This window comes from Gavialis gangeticus, unplaced genomic scaffold, assembly GCF_001723915.1.
Source record: "Gavialis gangeticus isolate Ggan-Ray unplaced genomic scaffold, GavGan_comp1, whole genome shotgun sequence".
Taxonomy (NCBI): Eukaryota; Metazoa; Chordata; order Crocodylia; family Gavialidae; genus Gavialis; species Gavialis gangeticus.
In genome coordinates, this window is record NW_017729030.1 from 31,421,808 (window position 1) to 31,443,336 (window position 21,529).

At 39.7% G+C, this 21,529-nt stretch overlaps 1 protein-coding gene across 1 annotated transcript in view; it reads left to right on the forward strand.

Annotated features, from left to right (window-relative positions):
* LARP1B (La ribonucleoprotein domain family member 1B) overlaps positions 1-21,529 on the forward strand; it is an 86,665-nt gene that overhangs the window by 22,626 nt on the left and 42,510 nt on the right. The window contains exons 3-10 of the mRNA XM_019521828.1: positions 2,791-2,852; positions 3,705-3,764; positions 7,080-7,245; positions 8,313-8,456; positions 11,983-12,126; positions 12,425-12,593; positions 16,396-16,540; positions 19,736-19,910. Of these exons, the coding sequence (XP_019377373.1) occupies positions 2,791-2,852; positions 3,705-3,764; positions 7,080-7,245; positions 8,313-8,456; positions 11,983-12,126; positions 12,425-12,593; positions 16,396-16,540; positions 19,736-19,910 (1,065 nt within the window). The remainder of the gene's footprint in view (positions 1-2,790; positions 2,853-3,704; positions 3,765-7,079; positions 7,246-8,312; positions 8,457-11,982; positions 12,127-12,424; positions 12,594-16,395; positions 16,541-19,735; positions 19,911-21,529) is intronic.

Here is a 21,529-nt window from a genome sequence, read left to right on the forward strand (position 1 = left end):
CTAGCGTGCCCACATCCCCCCACATCTTAGTGTCATCAGCAAATTTGAACAGGGTGCTTTTTACCCCCTCGTCCAAGTCACTGCTGAAGATGTCGAACAGTGCGGGCCTGAGGACCGAGCCCTGCGGAACCCCACTGCCCACATCCCTCCAGGTCAAAAATGACCCATCGACTACCACTGTCTGGGTGCAGCCCTCCAGCTAGTTGGCAACCCAATTGACTGTGTGGGTATCGACACCACAGTCCCCCAGTTTCTTAATGAGAACAGGGTGAGAGACAGTGTCAAAGGCCTTCTGAAAGTTCAGGAAGACTATGTCCACTGCTACCCCTGCATCTAATGATTTGGTGATCTGATCATAGAAGGCCACCAGGTTGGTCTGACAGGACCTGCCGCTAATGAACCCGTGTTGGTTGCCCCTAAGCATGATCTCCCCTGCTGGCCCCTCGTGGATACGCGCCAGAATAATTTTCTCAAACAGCTTGCCTAGGATCGAGGTAAGACTAACTGGCCTATAGTTTCTCGGGTCCTCCTCCTTCCCCTTTTTGAAGATGGGAACCACACTGGCCCTCTTCCAGTTCTCTTGCACCATTTCTGTTGGAGACTATTTTATTAATACTGGGTTACGCAGGGTTGTGAGGGAGCTGAGCCCATGTCAGTGTGCGCTTCCTATTCACTTTGCCTCCAGTTTTTTGGAGCACTCCCTTGCTGGAACTGAGAGACTAGAGGCCGAATTTCCTTCCTCCTCTCCTATTGGAGCCAGGAGAGTAGACATGGATAGGTATGCAGGGTTTGGGGGCTGGAGACCAGGAATCCCACTGTTGGCAGGGGCAGGAGAAGAAAAGCACTGTAAGATGTTGAAGACCCCAGGGGCCTACTTTTATGCTTTGTAGAGCATGCAGATGTAATGGGGAAACTTTCATTTTTAGAGTGCTTCAAAAAGTGTGTCTATCTGTCTGGCTTGCCCTTTCAAGGACTTTTGAAGTGGTTCAAATGTTAGGCCTATTCCCACCGTCAGAAAATATCAGATCTCTGAATATGTGAAAAGTAAATAATAGTACAGAGATGATATTGCTCTGTTATAATACAGCGAGGTCACCATGGGATCAGTGAGTCCACTTCTGCAGAAAGGAAATGAATTTATAAGTATTTGTGCTTGGTAAATATGCATTAGAAGAAGAAAATTAAGACACCAAAGAGAAAGTTAAGAGATTACTTGAGCATTGGCTAGAAGTACCTATCATGATAAAATACATCTGCTATTGGTAGGGACCTACTTAAATCGCAATTTTGCATTTTTTGTGAAAACCACGATTTGAAGTGGTTCCTGTGGAAAGTGGCATTCCTTGTGATTTTTGGCAGAATTCCCCAGGGGTGAGGGGAGTGGAAACTTACTGAAAATAAAATCCTGGCTCCCCAGTAGAAGTTAGCAGTTCATATAGCCACCAGCACACAGGAAGGGAGCCAAAATGGTTGTCCTCTCCTCCCTCTGCCACTGATTGGCCAAGAGGGCTGCCTGTCATGCAATCCCACTCCTCTCTGCCAATCAGCAGTGAGAGGTAGAACTGCATGAATGGCAGTCTTCTTGGCCAATAAGTGGCAAGGGATGGGGCACTGCCGGGGCCCCGGGCTAGTTAGCAGCATATGGGATGGCCTCACTGCAACAAACCACAAAAATGGCAGTGTGCATTGCTGTTGGCCTGTGAAATTGCCTGCCTGCCTTCTCAATTTTGGTAGGTCCCTATTGGAGGCCTTTTTAACTTAGCAGACAAAAGTGTAATATGATTGGAACGCCAAAAGTTGAAACTTAAAAAGAAAATCAAACTGGGATGCAACTTTTTACCAGTGATTATTTTTTTCAGACTTTTAAAAATAGTTCCCTGCAGGCATTGCTGGGTGCATTTTATGTTCATGCAGAAGGTCAGATTCGATTATGTTTTTGGCCCTTCAATCCAACGAAAGCTGCTTAAGATGAGTTTCAGGTACATGGGTAGTTCATCAGTTTTAGCATAATAATGTTTTTGTATAGATCCTTTCCTCCCCTTTCTAATCTGCTCCCATTTTACTGATTTGTGGTTTGGTTGTGAACAATATGGTAAAATTATCTCCACAGGATATTTTATGCACTCTTAAATCTTTGAAATAGACATTCATATATAAATGGGCATTCCTATGTAAAACCCCTCTTTGATAATGATTCAGTTGCAGGCAGTGTTCAAGCTACAAAACAGTATAAGGGTATTATCATGTCTGCAGTTGACAGAATGAGCATTAGAGTTATTATGGTATAAAAGTAGATTAGTATGGATTTATGAATGTGTAATCAGTTCTACCATATTTCATGAGCTGATACACTTATGTAATTGTACCTATCGTGGATAAATCCTATCCTCAGATATATAGCTTCTGATAAGGGGGTGAATGTTTTGTTGCCCTGTTTCTTATCAGCATTTTATGATTCAGTCAATAACTTTTATTTCACAAGATACAAGTTTTATAACAGTTCACAGAATTTAGTGCCTAAATCCCTCAAATTCATAGACTAAAGCAGTTCAAAGTGGTACAAATCCAGCATTGGATATATATAGTATCTTAAATTTAACCAGATTAAATAATCCCATGTGTGGAAAAAATACCGACTTCAGTGGATTTGTTTACACACTTGGCTGGTTTGGGATCGCAGGAAAATATCTCAGCATTTTCTTAATGATCAGTTTTGTTTGTTTTGTTTCAATATTAAATTACAACCTAAATCTAGTTCCTTCTCTGAAAATATTTCTCTCTTCTCTCTAGAACTGCAGAATTTTGCTAAAGTTATAAAAGCAGGACGACCCAAGCTGAGGAAACCCAGCAAGGTTTGTAATTTCTAGAGAAATAGCTTTACATATGAATCTCAGGATCGCTTTTATTAAAAACGACTATAAACAGTTTAAAGTGTTGGTTGCATCTGAGAATGGTGTCCTTAAACAGGTTGGTTCTAGTGAAAAATCACCTAAGTTTTAAGAGGAATTTTTGAAGTAGACTATATTCAGTACTGATTTTGCTTCACATGGTTTTATTGGGAACGTGAGATTTTAAAATTGTGTGTGTTCATTTTTCTTATGACTTTTGTCTTGCATGCAGAACAGATTTAAAGAAGGAAAAGATATATTTTTCTTTTGTTTTTTTAAACATTTAACACACTAGCTGGTTCCTTTTTTGAAAGACTTGTATATCTATACAAATGATATATACTTGTCTTGTAGCTTACTGTAAATGTGACTTTCAAAGAGAGGTGTGTTAGTCTGAAGTCAGGCAAAAGGCAGGGCAGAGTTGTTGGAGATGTATATAATTTCATAAGCAACAGTATACTTTATCAATGCTGTGAAAAGACTTTCAGGGAGCAGTTTGCTGGCATTGTTTAAGTATTAAGAGTTTCTGCTGATGGTTTTGCGAACTGCAAGCTGGACAAGTAGCCTATCCATGTAGGTTCCTTTTTAAAATATAATTTTATTTTAAGGTTTATTTAGTAATCGATAAGGCTTTGCACTGGAAGTATCTGAATAACTGACCAGGTTCTTGTTGATTAAAGTGCTGCCATGTCTGGTTTATGTTAAAATGCTCACATTAAAAAAAAAATACCAGTAATATAGTTTGTTTCTCTCTAACAGTTGCATGTGCACTATTCTGCATTGATGCATTCTGAAATGTATCTTGTAACTTTGCAGACTAGTGACTTCGGTGATATCACCAATTGGCCAACACCAAGTGAAATAGCAAACAATGAAGTAAGTAAACTATGCAGTTCTTTATATTTGTACATAGTTTGTAAATTACCATTTTTTTTAAACATGTCATGGACTTCTCTATTTCAACATGTTGTCTGGAGAATTGGGGTAGGTATTTCAGGATTTCAGCAGAGCAAATTGCAAAGGATTTTCATGCATCAGTAAGTGAGCTTGGAGTACAACTTCATGTGATTTAAGTGTTACGTACCATTTCACAGGAGCAGAATTAAAGCCCGTTGTGATGATGTTGGGTGTCTCCATATATGTGGAGGTGTGCTGAATTTATCTCATAATTTTAAACTTTGTTTCCTTGTTCAGTGTTTGTCAGAAGAGCTTTCCTTTTGAGATGATACAGAACAGCAATCCTATAAAATGCTCAAATCTTTGGGGCTCATAAATATTTGGTGCAAGGTTATGTAAGAAGCTAATGGCCCTGACATCATCAAAGTTCTGCTAACTGCTTGAGGGGAGAGTACTGCATTCTTCTTAATTTTTATTTCATTATGCTGTTTAAGATTTTATTAGACCTTGTACTGTGTCCTGCACTGTGGTTGTCTGAGTGCTTTATCCCCATCTCAAGGTCACATTGTTAAATACAGTAATAATTTGTTGGCCTTAGATATGCTTCTTGTCTGTTTTGTGGTCCATCAAGTGATATTTCAGTCTTTGGTCCCATTCTTATAGTTACCTTATTCCCATTATGTTCTTTGATTGTTTTTGGGTGGGTTTTCAAGTGACGTTCCTGCTGAAATGGCTTTATCTCTTATATTATCATCATTAGTGCCTTCTTTTTGGAGCCTTGCACAGACCATCTCCATCTGTCTAGTAATGGTTCTTAAAGTGTATAGGGAACATGAGTTTCCTGTTTCACATGCAGCTTTCATCCTCTAGGGTCATTTCTTTTTGCCCAAATTAAGCCAAGTGTGTTGGCAGCAGTGATTGCATTGATAACTTGTACATCAGAACTTATGCAGGTATACAATAAAACCCACTGAAGAACCATTTCCTAGGTAGAAGAAATTAATGGACTTGGTGTTATGGAATAAGAAGTGGCGTATGAAAAAGTACCAATACTTTAAGTTCTCGCAGATTCAGTTCAATATAGAAGAAGCTTATAAGCAGGATTCCTATGTTATTGTGCAAGTTGCCTGTGGACTTTGCCACATAACTTACTTCCTGACTCATTCTTTGCCATCTCTATGTTCATTTTTTAAAACTTTTTTTTTCTTAGCATTCAAAACTGTAAGTGGCACCTTGAAAACTTGAACAGTAAGTCCATTTAGTAATACCCATTAGAGAAACAGAAACATTTTTAAAAGGTATATATTACCTTTCAGTCTATTATATCTATGTACAAGATGAGTAGATTGTACCAGCTCTTTAGCTTGATTTTTTTTTTTTTTTAAGTATTTTATATACCCATCCAACACCAAGACACTCTCATTAATTTGTCGAAGATGGCTTTCTATCCTCTTTGATACAGAGGTCCAGATGATGGATTTAACTGTGTCAGAAGGCATCCTTGTTAACAAGTTAGTAGCCTACAGTTGCACAGCGCCAGCAGCACCTGATAAATTTGCAGCAGTATTCCCTTTGCCAGAGTATCTTTTGTAGCAGTCAAAAATAGACATGTAAGCCATTGGTAAGAGGATCAGAAAAGTGGCTCATCTAAGTTTCTTTTAAGTCAGATGTGAAATTCAGACCCTCCAAGTGTGGAACGGTCTTTTAATAGCTGGAAATTTTCTAGTCCCAGAGTTCATAAATTGTTGAATCTGGTCAGTTCTTTCATCTCCAACGTCATCTCTTGTGATAGAGATGTGAAATAATTTTTCTCCTGCACTGAATATAAGAAGTTCCTCAGCAGTATTTGACGCTGTCGTATCCTGATTCCAGGAAAAGAGGCAAATTGTTTAGTTTGCATCTAAGAAATTGGATAGATATATGCGAAGAATCATATTACGTTATTTAATAATCCCTTTTTAAATGCATATGATTGATTTAGAGCTCTTAGTCTAAAGCAGTACTATATCTGTCCCTTCTTCTGGGCTTCTGAAAACACTTAAAGTTTTTTCACGTGCCCTACAGTAAAGTTTTTTCACGTGCCCTACAGTATTAAGGACCTTTACCAGGTTTCTGGTTGTAGTGGCAGTTTGAGGTATTAGAGGTTGTTATATCAGCCAGAATAATTTTTTTAAGTACTCTATCAGAGTAAGTATATTACAGATTGATGAATTGGTGGCTTCTTCCTGAATAAAGCTGCCTACATCCCAGTCACTTTCCTAAGATCCTGAACTAGAAGGCTAGTTTGCATAGTGTATTAAAATAGCTCTTGGTTCCTTTATGAATAAGACAAATAACTGTATACAAGTCTAAATTTATCAGGGTTTATCAACAAATTCAGATAAATTCTTTCTTCACTCAATCTGAAGGATTGACTTTTTTTTCGAACTGTTATACAGTTGCAGTACCTAAAGCACATACTTCAGTGGATCCAAAGCTGTTTCCATGACCAAATGAGAAATGTTTTCTGACTGGATATTTTCAAGGCTTTATTTTGTAGGTGGGAATGATGGGCAATTCAAGAGAAGTCTTCAGTCTTGCTTGCTTTGACACTTGAACTGTGCAGGTTCCCAATTTGTACTTAGTAGGGTACAGGCAGTGCTCAAAGCTAAGCAGTTACTGGTAAATTTCATAATCTGAATTTTTAAATTTTATTGACAGACACTTTCACACACTTCTGATCTGTATTTTGATTTCTGATCATATGGAATGGAATTGACATAGTTGGGGCCTGTGGTTCTTTATAACTGTACAAAAATGTAGTGCTTGATTGGATAACATAATTAAAACTCCAGTGATTATACTTTCTCAGGTAATCCCATTCAGTGCTTAAGCATATGAGCACCCTGTAAGTAAGGCTTTATAAAGACAATCAGTTTGAACACTGGTTATTGATAAGTAACATCTTCTTATATCATAATAAACAAAATAAAGTTTTCTCTTGTTTTCTACTAAAATATAATTGTACATTTTGTAGTGTTACATGGTCAGTATAGTTAATTATTGCAATGGTTTGCATTCTAAAGGTCATTTTTATAACCAGGCAGAACTGTTTGTAACTTCAGAACACTTTAAAAGTGAGAGTTTAACTCTCTGTAAAAATTTATGCAACATTAGTTTTAGAGCTCACCATGGCTCAGAATTCAAGAACAACTAATCTTAAATTAATCAGTAAGGAAACATTGTTTTTTAGATGTAGCTTTTTTCTCTCAACATCCATAAAATCATGAAAAATATTTAGCAATTCTTTTTCAGTGCAAAGTCAATCAGAATAAAAAGCCACCAAATAGAAAAGAAAAGGAAGAGAAACATGAGAAGAGAGCCAGCAATGAAATCAAAGAAACCCTGGAAGTAAAGCCAGATGGTCTGGGAGAAAATGTTAGTGAAGATGAAGCTCAGTGTAACAGTCAAAGGAAAAAAGGTTAGTCTATGCCCTATGTAAGGTATGTCAGTATTGCTCTACTACAAATCTTGAAAAGTACACATTCTTTTGGGTGTTTGAATGGGGAAATAACTGAAATACTCTTAATACGTCTTCTAGTATATGAGAGTTTCAAACTTGACAGCCCAAAATAATTTATTTTCACTTCCTTACCTAGTGAAATGTTGTGAATTGTCAAAGAGGAAGTTCTGTGAAAAGAGTGCTCCTTGAGCCTCTGATCTTTCAAAGAGCAGTTTAGAGTAGCAAGATCTGCTGAATATGGTTTCTTTCTTTTTTTTATTCTAGGTATAAAAGTTAATTGGTGGATAACTCATTTTATATTCTTATTTATAATTCTCTAACTAGAACAAAAACCCAACTTCATATTAGTACAGAATTTAGTGTATTTTGAATAGAGCTTATTTTGAATATGATAAATGATGCATTAAAACCATAGCCACTAAAAGAGGATATTAATTTATCTCTCTTAGCTTTTTACAAATAAACTTTTGTACTGGATTTTAGCGTACTCTTTCCAGAAGGGACCCAAAGAACTTAAATATGAATGATCGTCAGGTTCATTTTATGGAAATAAATTGCGCCTCTGTATTTATGCTATCATTTATCATACCAGAACTCCTTAAGTTGTCAGGGAAATTAATTTCCATCACGTTGACCTGATATCTGTTTTGTTAAATATTTTCATCTTTTGTGTCCACCTTTCAGTTTGGTACTAAACATTAAATTACTGTGGAACACTGATGTAACTATAAAAAATGGTAAAGCCCTCCAACCTACTTCATTTACTAGATTCAAGAGTTAGTTAAGATAACTTCTAAAACTGTAACTGAAAAGTTACAGTTACCTTCTGTATGTTATTATAAGGTAACATATATGATCAAACAGCATGTATGACTAATGCTAATCCCTACTGATTAAACTTTTTAGGAAAACTGTTTAACAGTTATTCTTCCTTTAAAGAATACTTTTACAGGATATTGTAAATAGTTGAATCATCTTAGCTGCACTATAGTTAAGATTGAGAACATATGTTTTTACTTTTTAAGGTAACAAGCAGAAATGGGTACCACTTCACTTGGATGATGTAAAACCTGATAGCCCAGAAAGACCAGGATCTCGAAATAGCTCAAAATCTCAGCCTGAAACAAATAAATTAGCAACACCTACTAACAGACGAACTGAGACAAGAAGTAAGTAGTTTTTAGTCCCATCTTTCGTTAGATTTTGGAATGGCTCTCATCTTTGTGGTAACTCGGCGCATAACTAGTTTAAAATTTCTGTTAGTGAATCTTAGTGAAAGCAAAATACTGTTTTTGAGTTTAATACCTGTTTATGCTGACATGTTAAGGGCCCTCTTTTAGAGTGTACCGATACATTGGTCCGATATATCAGGTCAGCACTGATATAAAGAAAACTGATTGTATCGGAAATCAACCTGATGTGGCCAATAATTTGGCTGATAAATGCCTGTGCATGCATGCAGCTGCCGTGCAGCATGCAGGTGGTGAGAAGCACAGCTCGGTTGCTTGGAGAGCTGCTGCAGCTGGTAAGTCTGTTGTGGTGGAAGGGAAGGGGGGGGGGGGCAGATAAATGCCTCCTGTAGTGAGGGAGGGAGTGGGGCTGGGGCAGGTGGTGGTGCTGAGAGGGGGAGGCTACAGCGTGGCTGTGGTGAAATTTGGGGTGGCTGCAGCCCCCCTGTAGGCCCCTTCCATGCTGCAGCAGTCCCCTGTCCCCTCCCCCCCGAAACCCAGCCTGGCCTAGCCCCTGCTGGGAAGAGCCTGGTGCCATCCCAGTTGTAGCCCACCCTGCCCTCCTCTGCAGACTAGGGGGGCACATGCCCTCTTCTCTCCTCCCCTTCCCCCCATGCCCTCCCAGGGTGTGCACAGTGGTAGGAGCTGCGTGGTCCCCCCCACAGCTCCATCCCACACCCCAGCCACACTCCCTTCCTCACTGCAGGGGCCTTGATCTGCACCCCCAGGCCCCTTACCTCCTCCCTCCCCTTCCACCACAACAGACTGTTTCCTGTTTTTCAAAATTTTGGCCAAATTCTGAAAAGGCATAAGAGGCATGCAGACTGTACGCAGCTGTATTGGAAATTGAATCAGTATTGGCCAATATACTTCCTTAAAAATCAGCTATTAGTATCGGCCCTCAAAATCTCCATTGGTGTGCCCCTATCCTCTTTCTTTCTAATGCTGTCTTCTGAGCATATGTTATGAGCTTGGTCTTTTGTGCAAAAAAATGACTTTGACATTAATAAAATTTGATAGTAATAGCTGCCAAAAAGTTACTTGAAATTAGTAATCGAAAGATTTACTCTGAATAGCAAATCAAAAGGTCTTTTTTAATGTGAACAGCATCTTTTTTTACTCCGTTAGCAAAATTTTTTTAAGTTGCTGCAAAATATATTAAGGAAAGTAAAGGTAATTCAGTATTGCCTCTCGTGCCTTTTCAGAATTTGGCCAAAATTTTGAAAAACAGGAAACGGTATCAGTGATATCTCAACCATCACACCCTCTTGCAATCTTCTATATGCTGCCTTTGAGTAATCACAGGACTACTGAACATCAGGAAGAGAACAAGGAGTGAAGATTAATGTGAGGGGAGAACTCTGATTTTTGTGACTAGGATAAAGTTTTGAAATGAAGTTTGGGCTTAGTGTACATGTGTAGGTCAGGTGTAACTGGCTCTTGACCCCTTTGCCAATTCAGACAAATATTCAAAGATTGGCTAGAAATCAACATGTGTTGTTATTACCCTTAGGATGACATTTTCAGCTAATCCTGCTTCAACCTTGTGGTGCACTTGCCTGAATAGTAGTGCATCTCATCAATGTCTGATGTGTGAATGCCAGTGCTTATAAAAGGTTCTGATGGAGACTGAGAACATTGGAACGAGTTAAATAGGGTGAAACTGTGTGTTCTGCTATTGTCTTGAAATATCGGTCTCTGGATCAGACTGTAGTAGCTGTACTGGTGGCCCTTAAAACTCAGTAGACACTTTAAAATTCATATATTCTTATTTTTTGGGATCAGGTACCATTTTGATGATCATCCACTCAGAAATCTTGTATAACACAAGTTTTGGGACATGTTTCCCAACCAAGGGGTACCTGTTTCCCTTCCAGGGCAATCTGGTGAGATGATATGACCTAGTCATCCATCACCAGATCTATAGCATCTGGGCAATCCACCACACAATACCAGTTGAAAGAGACAGTCCTCTTGATAAATTCATAGAAATCCACCTCTTCCAGGGTTATCAGTGTGTTCGGGTAGAATCAGGCATTACCTAATGTTGTATTTGTGCCTTCATAAAAAAATTTGCGATGGCACAAATGGTGAACGAATAGATGGCCCGACCCTTTGTTGCACTACATCAGTGGCTGTGACAACAAGTAGTAGTAAACAGTGCCACTTTATTGTGGCCAGCACCTGTTTGCTCTGCTGGGAGAATGCAGGCAGCCTTGAACTGACTACACTATGAAGCCATCCAGAGCAGATGCCTGATCCAGAACACAGCAGATAGGATTGGGCTGTTCAAGCCCTGAAGCACTTGCTCGGTTTTCCCCACTTACGGAGAATCTCTCCCTAAGCGAGGAAAGCCCATGCAGGTTCTAGTTTGGTGAACCCAAGGAATCCCCAGCACCCCATGCCTCATAAGGGCACAGGTCAGCGCAGTTCTGATGTGGAACTGGGGGAATGCAACTGACTTGGTTCCCAGCAAGGGGGTACAGGGATGAGAATTCCTAGTGCCCTGTGCCTCCATACTGGGACCCACGCTGACCCAGAGGCACAGGTTTGTGCAGGCACTTGCCTGATGCAGGACAGTGGGGGACTTGTGTCATCCAGTAAAATAGATCAGCTGTGTTAGGAAGCATCTTCAGTTTGGTGATACTGTACCTATTTTTTCCCTTTGTGTCAAATGTGCAATTGTGTTTGTGTGTATTTGTCAACTGTGATACTGTTTAGTATACTGCAACTGTGGGCAGTCCAACTTTGCAGCATGTGGGTGGTTTTCAAATTTTTAGTTGCTTGTTTGTTTAGTAACTCACTGAGTCTGTTACATGCATCTCTGAGGCCTCTTACATGCTACAGAAGTTTTGAAGTGTGTGTACAAATCACTGTCTCTGACATGCATGGTTGGTATGTGTCAATTTTTAGAACGAGGCTAAAATAATTAACTCTTCAGATTTGCTTGCTTAGCATAGCAGTGGGTGTTGGTCACTGGCTGAGATCAAGTTTTTGTAGCATCAATTTATGAAAATGAGTGCTATACGTTGAAGAGCAGTGTGCTCCAAAAAGAGGAAAGTATTACTGAAAGGTCATTTTCCTCAGGTTGCTTAACTTTAGAAACCTCTTGATCAAATGATTCTTCATGTGTACCACTAACACTATGTGCAGGCTGTAGTGCTGCACAGCAGTATTCAAAACAATCCAAGTGTGCCTCTGAACCCCACAGCAGTTTAGAAACATCTCCTGTATCTAAACATCTTCATATCAACTGTGAAATCTATGAAACTCTAGAATGACAGAGACCACTTTTTGACTTCTGAAGCAAGCTTATATCTCTATATTGCTTTCTTCTTTGCTTCCCCTTCTAGAAAGGCTCACATATGTTTCACAGTGCAATGACATACTCCTACCTATGGAAAAACTACAAAACTACTTGGTTAAATTTGAGTTTAAATTAAGTACTTTTTTTTTTCTTTTACAGGCTGGCGCCGTGATAGGGAAAAGAGAGATGACCATGATGAAGTTTCCAGTGTGAGAAGTGAGGGTGGAAGTGTTCGAGGACTCTTTAGAGGCAGAGGAAGAGGTCGAGGGAGAGGAAGAGGGCGTGGCAGAGGAAACCCTAGAAGTATGAAAGGCTAGATACTTGTTAAAGATGAAAAATCTATTTTGATAGTTAAGATCACACGTTTAAGTTGTACAACCCTCCCTGGTGTGAAAAATCAAATCCTAAAATTGGTCCATATGATTTGCCTGCCATCTTATAAGTACTAGAGTTCTGACTTCCTTTATTGAGATCTGGTACCAAATGCTTGTTGTCCAAAAAGATAATATATTCCTGTTTATATCTCTTAATGCTATTTTTCATATTGGATTTTTCTGTTTATCTTTTCCTCCCCCTAACCTCCCAATCCATTCTTTTTAAGTGAACTATGAGTATTCATATGGTTACCAAGAATTGTATGGTGAAAGGACTGATCAGGCATTTCAACCAGAACTTAACACTAGTATGATGTATTACTATGATGATGGAACGGGAGTGCAAATGTATTCTGTGGATGAAACACTGCTCAAAGAATACATTAAGCGTCAGATGTAAGTACATGAATTTTTAGAGCAAATTCTGGGATCTGTGTAAGAAATTAATTTCAGTGTTTGGTGTAAGTTGTTTTTTTTGTTTGTTTGTTTTTTTTTTTCCTTCTCCGTGCATCGGTGAAGTAGTACAGAAGTTAGTTGCTCCTAAGCATCCACCATCTGCCCATCACTAGTAGTAAATACCTACTTAATTTTGCTGAGTAATGGAGAATTAGGAACTTTAATTAAGATCCTTAGCCTTTTGGCATTATAAACTGTTTTTAATTCATGGTGCACATCCTCCTTTATTTGTTCTTGTAATTGAAGATTGGATGTCTGTTTGCTACTGAGTACTGCAGATCTATTTACATGTAGGACTCTTTCCTGGGTAACTTAGCTGAAGTTACTGAAAAGATTTTTCTCTTACTTGCTCTCAGTTTCATTTTAAAAAATCTTATAGGTCTGTTTTACAGTGTGTTTCACGTGAAAGTACTAAGACAGTGTTTGAAATATGCCATATACTTGATTTTTTTCAATAATCTGAATTATTTGCTCTTTCCTATTTATGCCATTAGGGAATGAAAAACCATTTGGAAGACTGGTTATTGCAAAGTGGCATATCAAACAAGATCATGGAACCCACTAGGTCACTAATGAATGAAAAAAAGATATTTTTCCACCACTTGCAGCTATTTCATCTTCTGTGCTTTCAGCGGCATTTTCTATGATGCCTTTGCCTTTGTGGTGGATTATGTTGCCCTTGTGTTCCATAAAGCAACTTGCTCATTTTACTCTTGCTTCTTTTGTTACAGTTGACGCAAAACAGGAAGAAAAAGGCCTATTTAAGGGCAGAAAGTATCTGGCATGTGGCTTCAAACCTCTATTGCAGTCTTTTTTTAACACTCTTGCTGTCAGGCCCCTCTGAGACCTGACAGTGGACATGCATCTCCATGTCAGGATAATCGGCCCGCACTGTCCTCAGACAAGTGAGGGAGGAGCACAGACACTTCACTGTTGGCCAGATTTCTGGGCATGCAGTGTAGAATCGAGATCTTCTAAGGTAGGACATGATGATGTCCCCCTCTGATGCTCAGAAAAATTTCAGTTACAGCATTGGTCGCATCTGACTTCTGATTGTATTTGTATTTTATTTTAGCAACAAGATATTGGCAGGTGTCAATAAAAGGCTTAAGATGGCTGGTTAACCAGACTCATTGGTTGCTTGGTTTGTTGGAAATCCCTGAGACTCCTTGGTTGTGGAGTTTGCCTTTCACAAGAGAGACACTATTGAACAGGTTTAGAACATAATTTCTTTTGGCTTTGCTCCTTTTACAAGGTTCTTGGAGGCTCCATAATTTTTTTCAGTTCTCATCGCATTTGAGTCAAGTCATGGGGAATCAGCTTGCTGTTGTGGTTATCCATTATATTGCTTCTAAGTGGAGTTTATGTTCTTATTTTAATATTTCATAAGTATAAATTATGAAAGGTAGAATGTCAGAAGAAGAAAGTTGATTGTAAATAAACTTGTACAGAATGCTCATTCCTCAATGGAGTCAAAGATAAGTGAGGCTATTTTAAGCACGTAAGGGTTTTATTGAACCCTTATGTATTAAAGAGTTTTAGATATATTGGCCTTTTTCATAAGAAAAGAAACTTTGATAGGATTTGTGGCTACAAGAAGAACAATGCCAAGCTAGTTTCCGTGACCGATTACACATTTCTGTAACTTAAGTGAGGATGAGGGTTACTCCATAGTGGTATACAGGTTGATGCACATTAATATGCAAATTAAAATTATTTAAAATAAAGTATAATTAATAATGACTTGTATTACGTCTATTTCAAATTTTTGTTTGTTCCAAAATTGGAGCGCATTAAAAATGCTTCATTTTGTATCGGAAAATAATTATTTTTTCCAAATGAAATTTTATTTAACATCAGCATACACCCAAACTTGCATCCTCTTAAAAATTATTGAAAAAATTCTGGGAAAGACAAAAAATATTTAAAAATTACTGTCTTTTTTGGACTAAATTTTGTAATTTTTATGTCTTCATGATTATTAATGATATTGCAAATTCCCTCTCAGTAGAATAGTGGACATCAGTAAAGCGGTTTGCGTCAACTTCAGTTGCCACTTTTCATTCATGCTTGTGGAACTTGTATGACTAGGTGGAATTTATCTGAGATTTTACCTCAGCTAAAATGTTACATTTACAGCTATAAAGTAAACAGTATCTGTATGTATTTCTTCTTGTCTGCCTTTCAAATGAGGGATGGAGAAGATTAAGATTTCACAATAGCATGCAGAATAGCTTTGAAAGAAACCTGGATCCTGCTTTTATAGAAGGACTTTACTTGTTAAAGTTTACTCTGTCTGCAGGATACAGAACAAGATCATGCTTCTCAGACAGTGTTTTACCTTCTTCTGTGTTGGCTCAGGCCTAAAGGGAATAGCTATCATCTCTTGTAAGTCCCTTCTAACTTGGAAGCTTTGTATTTGTTGTCTGTAGAGTGCTGACAATATGCTTAGTTTTTGTTGGTACTCTCAAGGGAAAAATCATTTGCTTTCTCCTTTATCGCCCAGAGACAGTGCTCTTTGGCAGCTTCTGCATTGAATCAGGCTTCTTTGGAGGCTTTTAGCTTAGACTTTGATTCTCTATTGAGACCTGAAATTCCATTTATTTAAATTAATAATGTACTTCCCTTGGGATCCAGATCTCCTCAGCATTCTTTTGTGTTGACTCCCTCCATTCCATTTTGTTAAGGTTTCTTGTCTTTTTATAAAAGACTAAATTATGCCTACAAAGTGCTTACGTTTTCAACTCCATGATAGTCGGGAGTGAACCCTTTGGCTACTTACATTCAGGAACATAATCCAGTGCAGGCTCTGTGTAAATGGCCAGACTTTTTTTGTCCCATGGTCGGTTGAACTTGCTGCATCTCTTCCTAAGATCTTTTCTAGTTTACATCTTATTGTAGCATGTCTCAATTACATTTTTTTTTCATTTTCTTCACCCCTTTACGTAGTCAAGATGTCAACCTCCTACTGTTTCATAAAGAAACTTAGTAGCCATACGGAATCACTTTTCTATGTTTTACTCTTTTACTATCCCCCTTCATTCTTGAAGAAACTCACTTTTTCCAGGTATAAATGGTGGTACAAAGTACTCTTTAGTGCCTCCTGGTACTCACACCTCCATTTCTTTAGCAATACAAAGCTGTGTTTTTCCATGTAATACTTCTCTTACTTCCTTATTTTCCCTTTAGCTTGCGTGAAGAGTGCTTGCATATATATTTTTTTCACTCAGAAATAAGATACCTAAGCATTGTAATCTGTTGGGAAATTCAGCAGGAAAAATAAATGTGAATGCGAATATTCACTGAGAAGAATATGTGCCATCTGTAGTCAACAGTACATTGACCTTAATTCATATGAATGCTAAGGGAATGTTTCCCTCTACTTGTGTAAGAGAAGGGAAAGAATGATTGAACAACAAAAAGAAAAGTGGTATTATTTTTCTGGCTTGCTTTTGATATTCATATATACTAGTTAGTGAATGCAGTAATTAGGCTTTGACTATACCTGTGTTTAATTTTCTGGACCATAAATTACAACGTATGCATTCTTCTATTTGGCTTCCTTGAATACTTGTGCCATTTTGTAACTTCTGGTCCATAAATAACAGACTCTAAAACATTCTTTCTGACAAAATGTATTAAAATGTGTGATGGAAGTTTTGATATGAATGATTGTGACTTGAAACTAAACCTAAAGAAACCAACTTGCAGTGGGTTCACATTTACATGTTTCTTTCTCCAGTGAGTATTATTTCAGCACAGAAAATTTGGAAAGAGACTTCTTTCTGAGAAGAAAGATGGACCAACAAGGATTCTTGCCTATTTCTTTGATTGCCACCTTCCACCGTGTGCAAGCTCTGACTACAAATGTTAACCTCATTCTAGAGGTAAAGTACCTTATGTGTATGTACATAAATGTGTAGTTAACTTGTTTCAATTTTTGAACTGTCGTCTAACCCAGGAAATTCTACCCTGATTCCAGTCCTCGAACAGCTGTTTGTTTGTATGTAGTTGCTAGGGCTGTGCGACGCTTCGGTCCCTGATTCACTTCGGCAGAGATTTGCACGATTCAATGGCTGAATCTTCAAATCCGAATCGAATTGGGATACAGTTTAATTTCTCCGAATCGTTGCGGAAGGATTTGGTGATTCGGACATAGACACAGCTTTAAATGTTTTTTCTATATACTTCAAGGTACTAGGCGGCTTGTGAATGCTGAGATGCTGGGGTGGATGTAGCATCCCACAGGGGTGTGGGGGGGCTCTCCAGCACGCTTGGCAGCAGAGCTGGAAGTGGATCAGAAGCACTTTTGGGTCCTCTGGGGAGCATGCTGGGAGGGCCCCCCAGAGGACTTGCAAGTGGAGGGGAAGTGTTTCTGGTTCACTTCCGGGTTTGCCGCTGAGTATGGTGTGGGGTGGGCCCCGCACTCCTGTGGGACACTCCATCCGCCCCGGCATCACAGCATTCACGAGCTGTGCCTGGTACCTTGAGGTACGTAGAAAAAACGTTTAAAGCTGTGTGTATGGCCGAATCACTGATTCTCTAAGTCAGTATTGAATCTTCAGATTTGGATTTGGCTGAATCAAATTGGGGACAGTGATCTGAATCAACGAATCGAACACTGTCCCCTATTTGGGCTGAATCTGAATTGCATATGGCTCATTTCGCACACCCCTAGTAGTTGCCCTGAGGTAGTAGCTCCAAGATTTTTGTCTCGAGTCTTCTTGGCTTCCATTCATGGAAATGTGGCTTTGGAATCCTAATTGTAATCCTGGACCTGGGGAGGTGGTGGAAGGAATTGAGGCAGTTTTTGTACAAGCTTGTCCCGCAGGCAGTTCAGAGACAGTTAGGAGAAAAGTAGGAGGCAGCAAACAAATTACCAATGAATATTGCTATCAGAAGGCTTTATTGGCCACATCCTAAGGGCATAAATGTGTACAGGCCTCTTAAGAACTTCTGTTAAAGGTAGATATTTTGCAGTTTCTAAAAAGAAACAAAAAAAAAAAGCTCATACAATTAAGGTTGCAGTTTGGTTCTAGAGATCCTCTGTTTAAACTTGAATATGTTCTGAAAACCTTTTCAGCTGAAACTTTGTGTCACTGGAGGAAGAACTGCCAGTTTTAAACTATATATTTTTTAACAATGTATTCTTCGTAATTGAACTTCGCAAGTTGAACTCAATGAATAGTATTGTCTTTGTAGGTTTCAAAGAAATTCATTTTGAATAGGTGTGCAATCAGCTGGTTAACAGGGTGGAAACTTAATACCAATAATATCTGCTTTAAATGATTTACTTTCAAGAGCAAATTCATATTTTAATAAAATTCGGAAGTTACTTTGCTGGTTTGAGTCCTTTTGTCAATTTTTAAATTTGTTTTAGAAGCACATTTATGTTTAACATGTTTTTAAGAGTCAAATGTTAAAAAAACAAAGAATGCTAATGAAAAATGAAATAAAAGCATATAATTATATATATTGATCTTATTGTCAAACACTTTGTGTCTTATTTTTTTAACGCAGCAATTCTGATTAAGAAATAAGAGAATTTTGGAGTCGCAGCCGTATGGGAGAAAGCATTTTTATTCCCTTCCCTACCTCTCCCACCCCACCCCACCCCATACAAAGCAGACAGAACTTAAAAGATCACTTTCCTATGAAATGTAAAGGACTTTTATTTTACCTGTTAATTGTAGGTTCAGTTTGGATCACATTTAATTAATTTGGCCTTAAGTTTTGATAGCAACGTTAAGCTTGGCACCTGTGTGTGTGTGGCAGTTTGGTACCTGTTTGTGGAAGCGTGTTTTTTTGCCAAATGTTCCTTAAGGATTGAAGAGTCAAATAAACAATGCTGAATTATTAACTCTTTATTTCCATGATTTTTAGCTGTACAATTAAATGCATTCAACTAAATGTTATTTATACTGTCTGCACTGTTGTGTCTTAACCAGTAGAGGCGACCTGAGCAGAATGCAGGACCTGGAGCAAATCAGCCCATGTGGGGCCCCACTCCCACTCTGATCCCACAGGCCCCAGACCTGCTAGTGGCAGCGGCAGCAGGGGGGATAGTGAGCGGCTGCACATGGAGCCCCACCAAAGCGCCCCCCCGGGATGGCCCTACTTACCAGACTTAGTCTGCAGCAGGAGTATCAAACTCATCAGGCCCTACATACTGGTTGAATAGTGTGGGACAGGTCCACAGGCCAGATGAGGCCCACGGACTTGGGCCTCTGTGCCAGATCCAGCACATGTGACTAGTCTAGTGCAGGTGCTGCATGAAGTGTGCTCCCCAGACCAGCCTTATGCAGTGCCTGCTCCTGACTGGGGCTTATGGCCAGTCTGAAATCCACCAGTAGTACCCCAGGCTAGGTGATAGGGCTTTATGGGCTGGATCCAGCCTGTGTCTGATAGTTCTGGTCTGCAGTATGATGATCTAGTCAAACTAGTAACTTTCTTATACAAATACAATTATAGCCATATTAAAAGTACATACTGAGTGTAAATTCAGTTAATCAAAATGAAATAAGTTGCACCATAATTAAGTGCCTTACACTTGCAGTTGTCTATGCTAGGGATCTTGCTTGCACAACTGTTGGTAAATAACCATCACCCTTTAGGAGGAGAACAAAAGTTATGATAGTAAAGATTTAAATGTGAATTTGGCATCAGACCAAGTTTTAAATGTAGACCAGGCTTTGTTACATGATGTTACTTACCTTAAGTCATTCCTGAAAGTTAATTTGGAGTTTAGGCTTCAAAACCATAATCAGCAGCTGATGCTTGAAACAGTGCCACAATGATAATTCAGAAGTACTGTAGTGAAAATAAATATATGGTGCTAAGTCCTAGACTGACTCTTTTCATCCAAGTTTATAATTGAAAATGTCAGTGATCAAAATGGGTATTGAGAGCTTCATGTTCATTTACATGAAATTTTTTTCTAATTACACTGGAAAATTACATAAAAATGAATTGAGGTGTTTTGTTTCATTTCACTATAAAGTTAACTGGATCTGTGTTTATCAGCAATATAATGCTGGCTATGGATATGTGTTTTTCCTAATGATGTAACATATTTGACACAGGCTCTAAAGGAAAGTACGGAAGTGGAAATAATAGATCAGAAGATGAGGAAAAGGATAGATCCAGAAAAATGGCCAATTCCTGGTGCCTCTCCATGTAATCTGCAACAGACTGACTTCTCTCAGCTCATCAACTGTCCAGAATTCATACCAGGCAAAGCATTTGGCTCTCATACTGGTAAGATATTTCTTTTTACAAAAGAATAATAAAGTTTAGGAGAGAAACTTTAAGCCTACTAAAGCCTGCAAAGTTTATATGAAGTTGATATCAGATTTCCCATAAGAAACGGGTAAGGATGTTTTAGCCAGTTAGAGAACTGTAAGACTGATAGAGGTACAGACAGGAAGGAAAAACCCAGTAAACTTGTTTGTATTTCAGTTTTTTTTCTTTAACTCAATGTCTTTTTCCAAAAGATTTCTACTTCCGTTTTGAAAATTTGCCTCCTGTTTTGGTGGCAGGACACTGCTGATGGAATGACATCTGTAATATATGAGGCATGATTTCAGACTGTCCTTTTGAATAATTGTCCGCTTATACATTCTGTAACTATTGGTGTCTTTCATGTGTTGAGCCCTTGATTAGTGACTTTTTTTCCCTTAGCGATACCCAAGGAACACATTTTAGCTTAGGGGTGGGCCCATGGGCCTCATCTGGCCCTCCAGGCAATTTCAATTGGCCTGTGGGCAGCATGCACCAATTAATTGTATCCTGCCTAGCCTGCAGCTGCCCCTGCTGCACTCGCGTGCTCCCACCCTAATGTGGGGGAGAGCCATGGCCCTGGCCAGCAGGGCCACTACTGCTGCTTCTGGGGGAACTGCTAGCTCCCCTGGCCTCCCGTGGCTCCTCCTTGTGTCCCTGCTGTAGTGCACCAGGCAACAAGTAAGGAAGTGCTATCAGGCAAGGAGAAGTTCCAGCTGGGTGGGAGTGCAGGACTGGAGCCTGCGCCCAGTGGGCTGCAGGAGCGCAGCACCCACATCAGCCCTGTTTCATAATGCAGGGCTCCCCACAGCTCAGGTGCAGCTCTTGGGACATGTGTGCCACTGGTGGGGAACCTCATGTGATGGAGCTGGCAACCTTTGCTGCTCCAGGCTGCCACATGCAGTTTCTGGAACTCTAGGAAGTAGGGAACAGGGCCAGGCCCTGTGTGGTGGAGCCAGGCTGGCTTGGCCCCGTTCCCCATTTCCCAGCAGAGTACCGGGAGCTACATGTGGTGACAGGGAGAGGGCCAGCCGCTGGCTCTATTGTGTGGGGCTCCCCACTCCCAGCACACGGCTCTGGCTGGGTCCCAGGAGCCGCACATGAGCCATGGGGATCCCTGTGCAGTGGAGTCAGGCCAGCCTGGCCCCACTCCCTGCCACCACATGCAGATCCCGGAAGTGGCCAGAGCCGTGCGCTGTTGGGGGGAGGCGCTCTGCCTGCATGGGCCATAAGCACCCCAAGGGCCCCCTTGCTGATGCCAGTGGCAAGGGCTGTGTACCAAGGGGGGGTACACCCTCTCACATTCCCCCACACCCTGCCTACATACATATCCACACCCCCACACATGCCTGCGAGCTCCCCCTAACCACACCCCACACACTCCTGCATTCATACCCCACACACAATATGCAAGAGTAAGACTATTTTTGAGCTATTATGCAGTCACTTCTCTATATACTACGCAAACGCATGTAAATCAGGACAAAAATATTTTTGAAATAAAATTTAAGTAGGTTTTAGTAGATGCTTGATTTTTAGTATATGATTTGTATGTTTTTTCCCTTTCCAAGATGGCATCTCCCCCCCCCCCCCCCCCC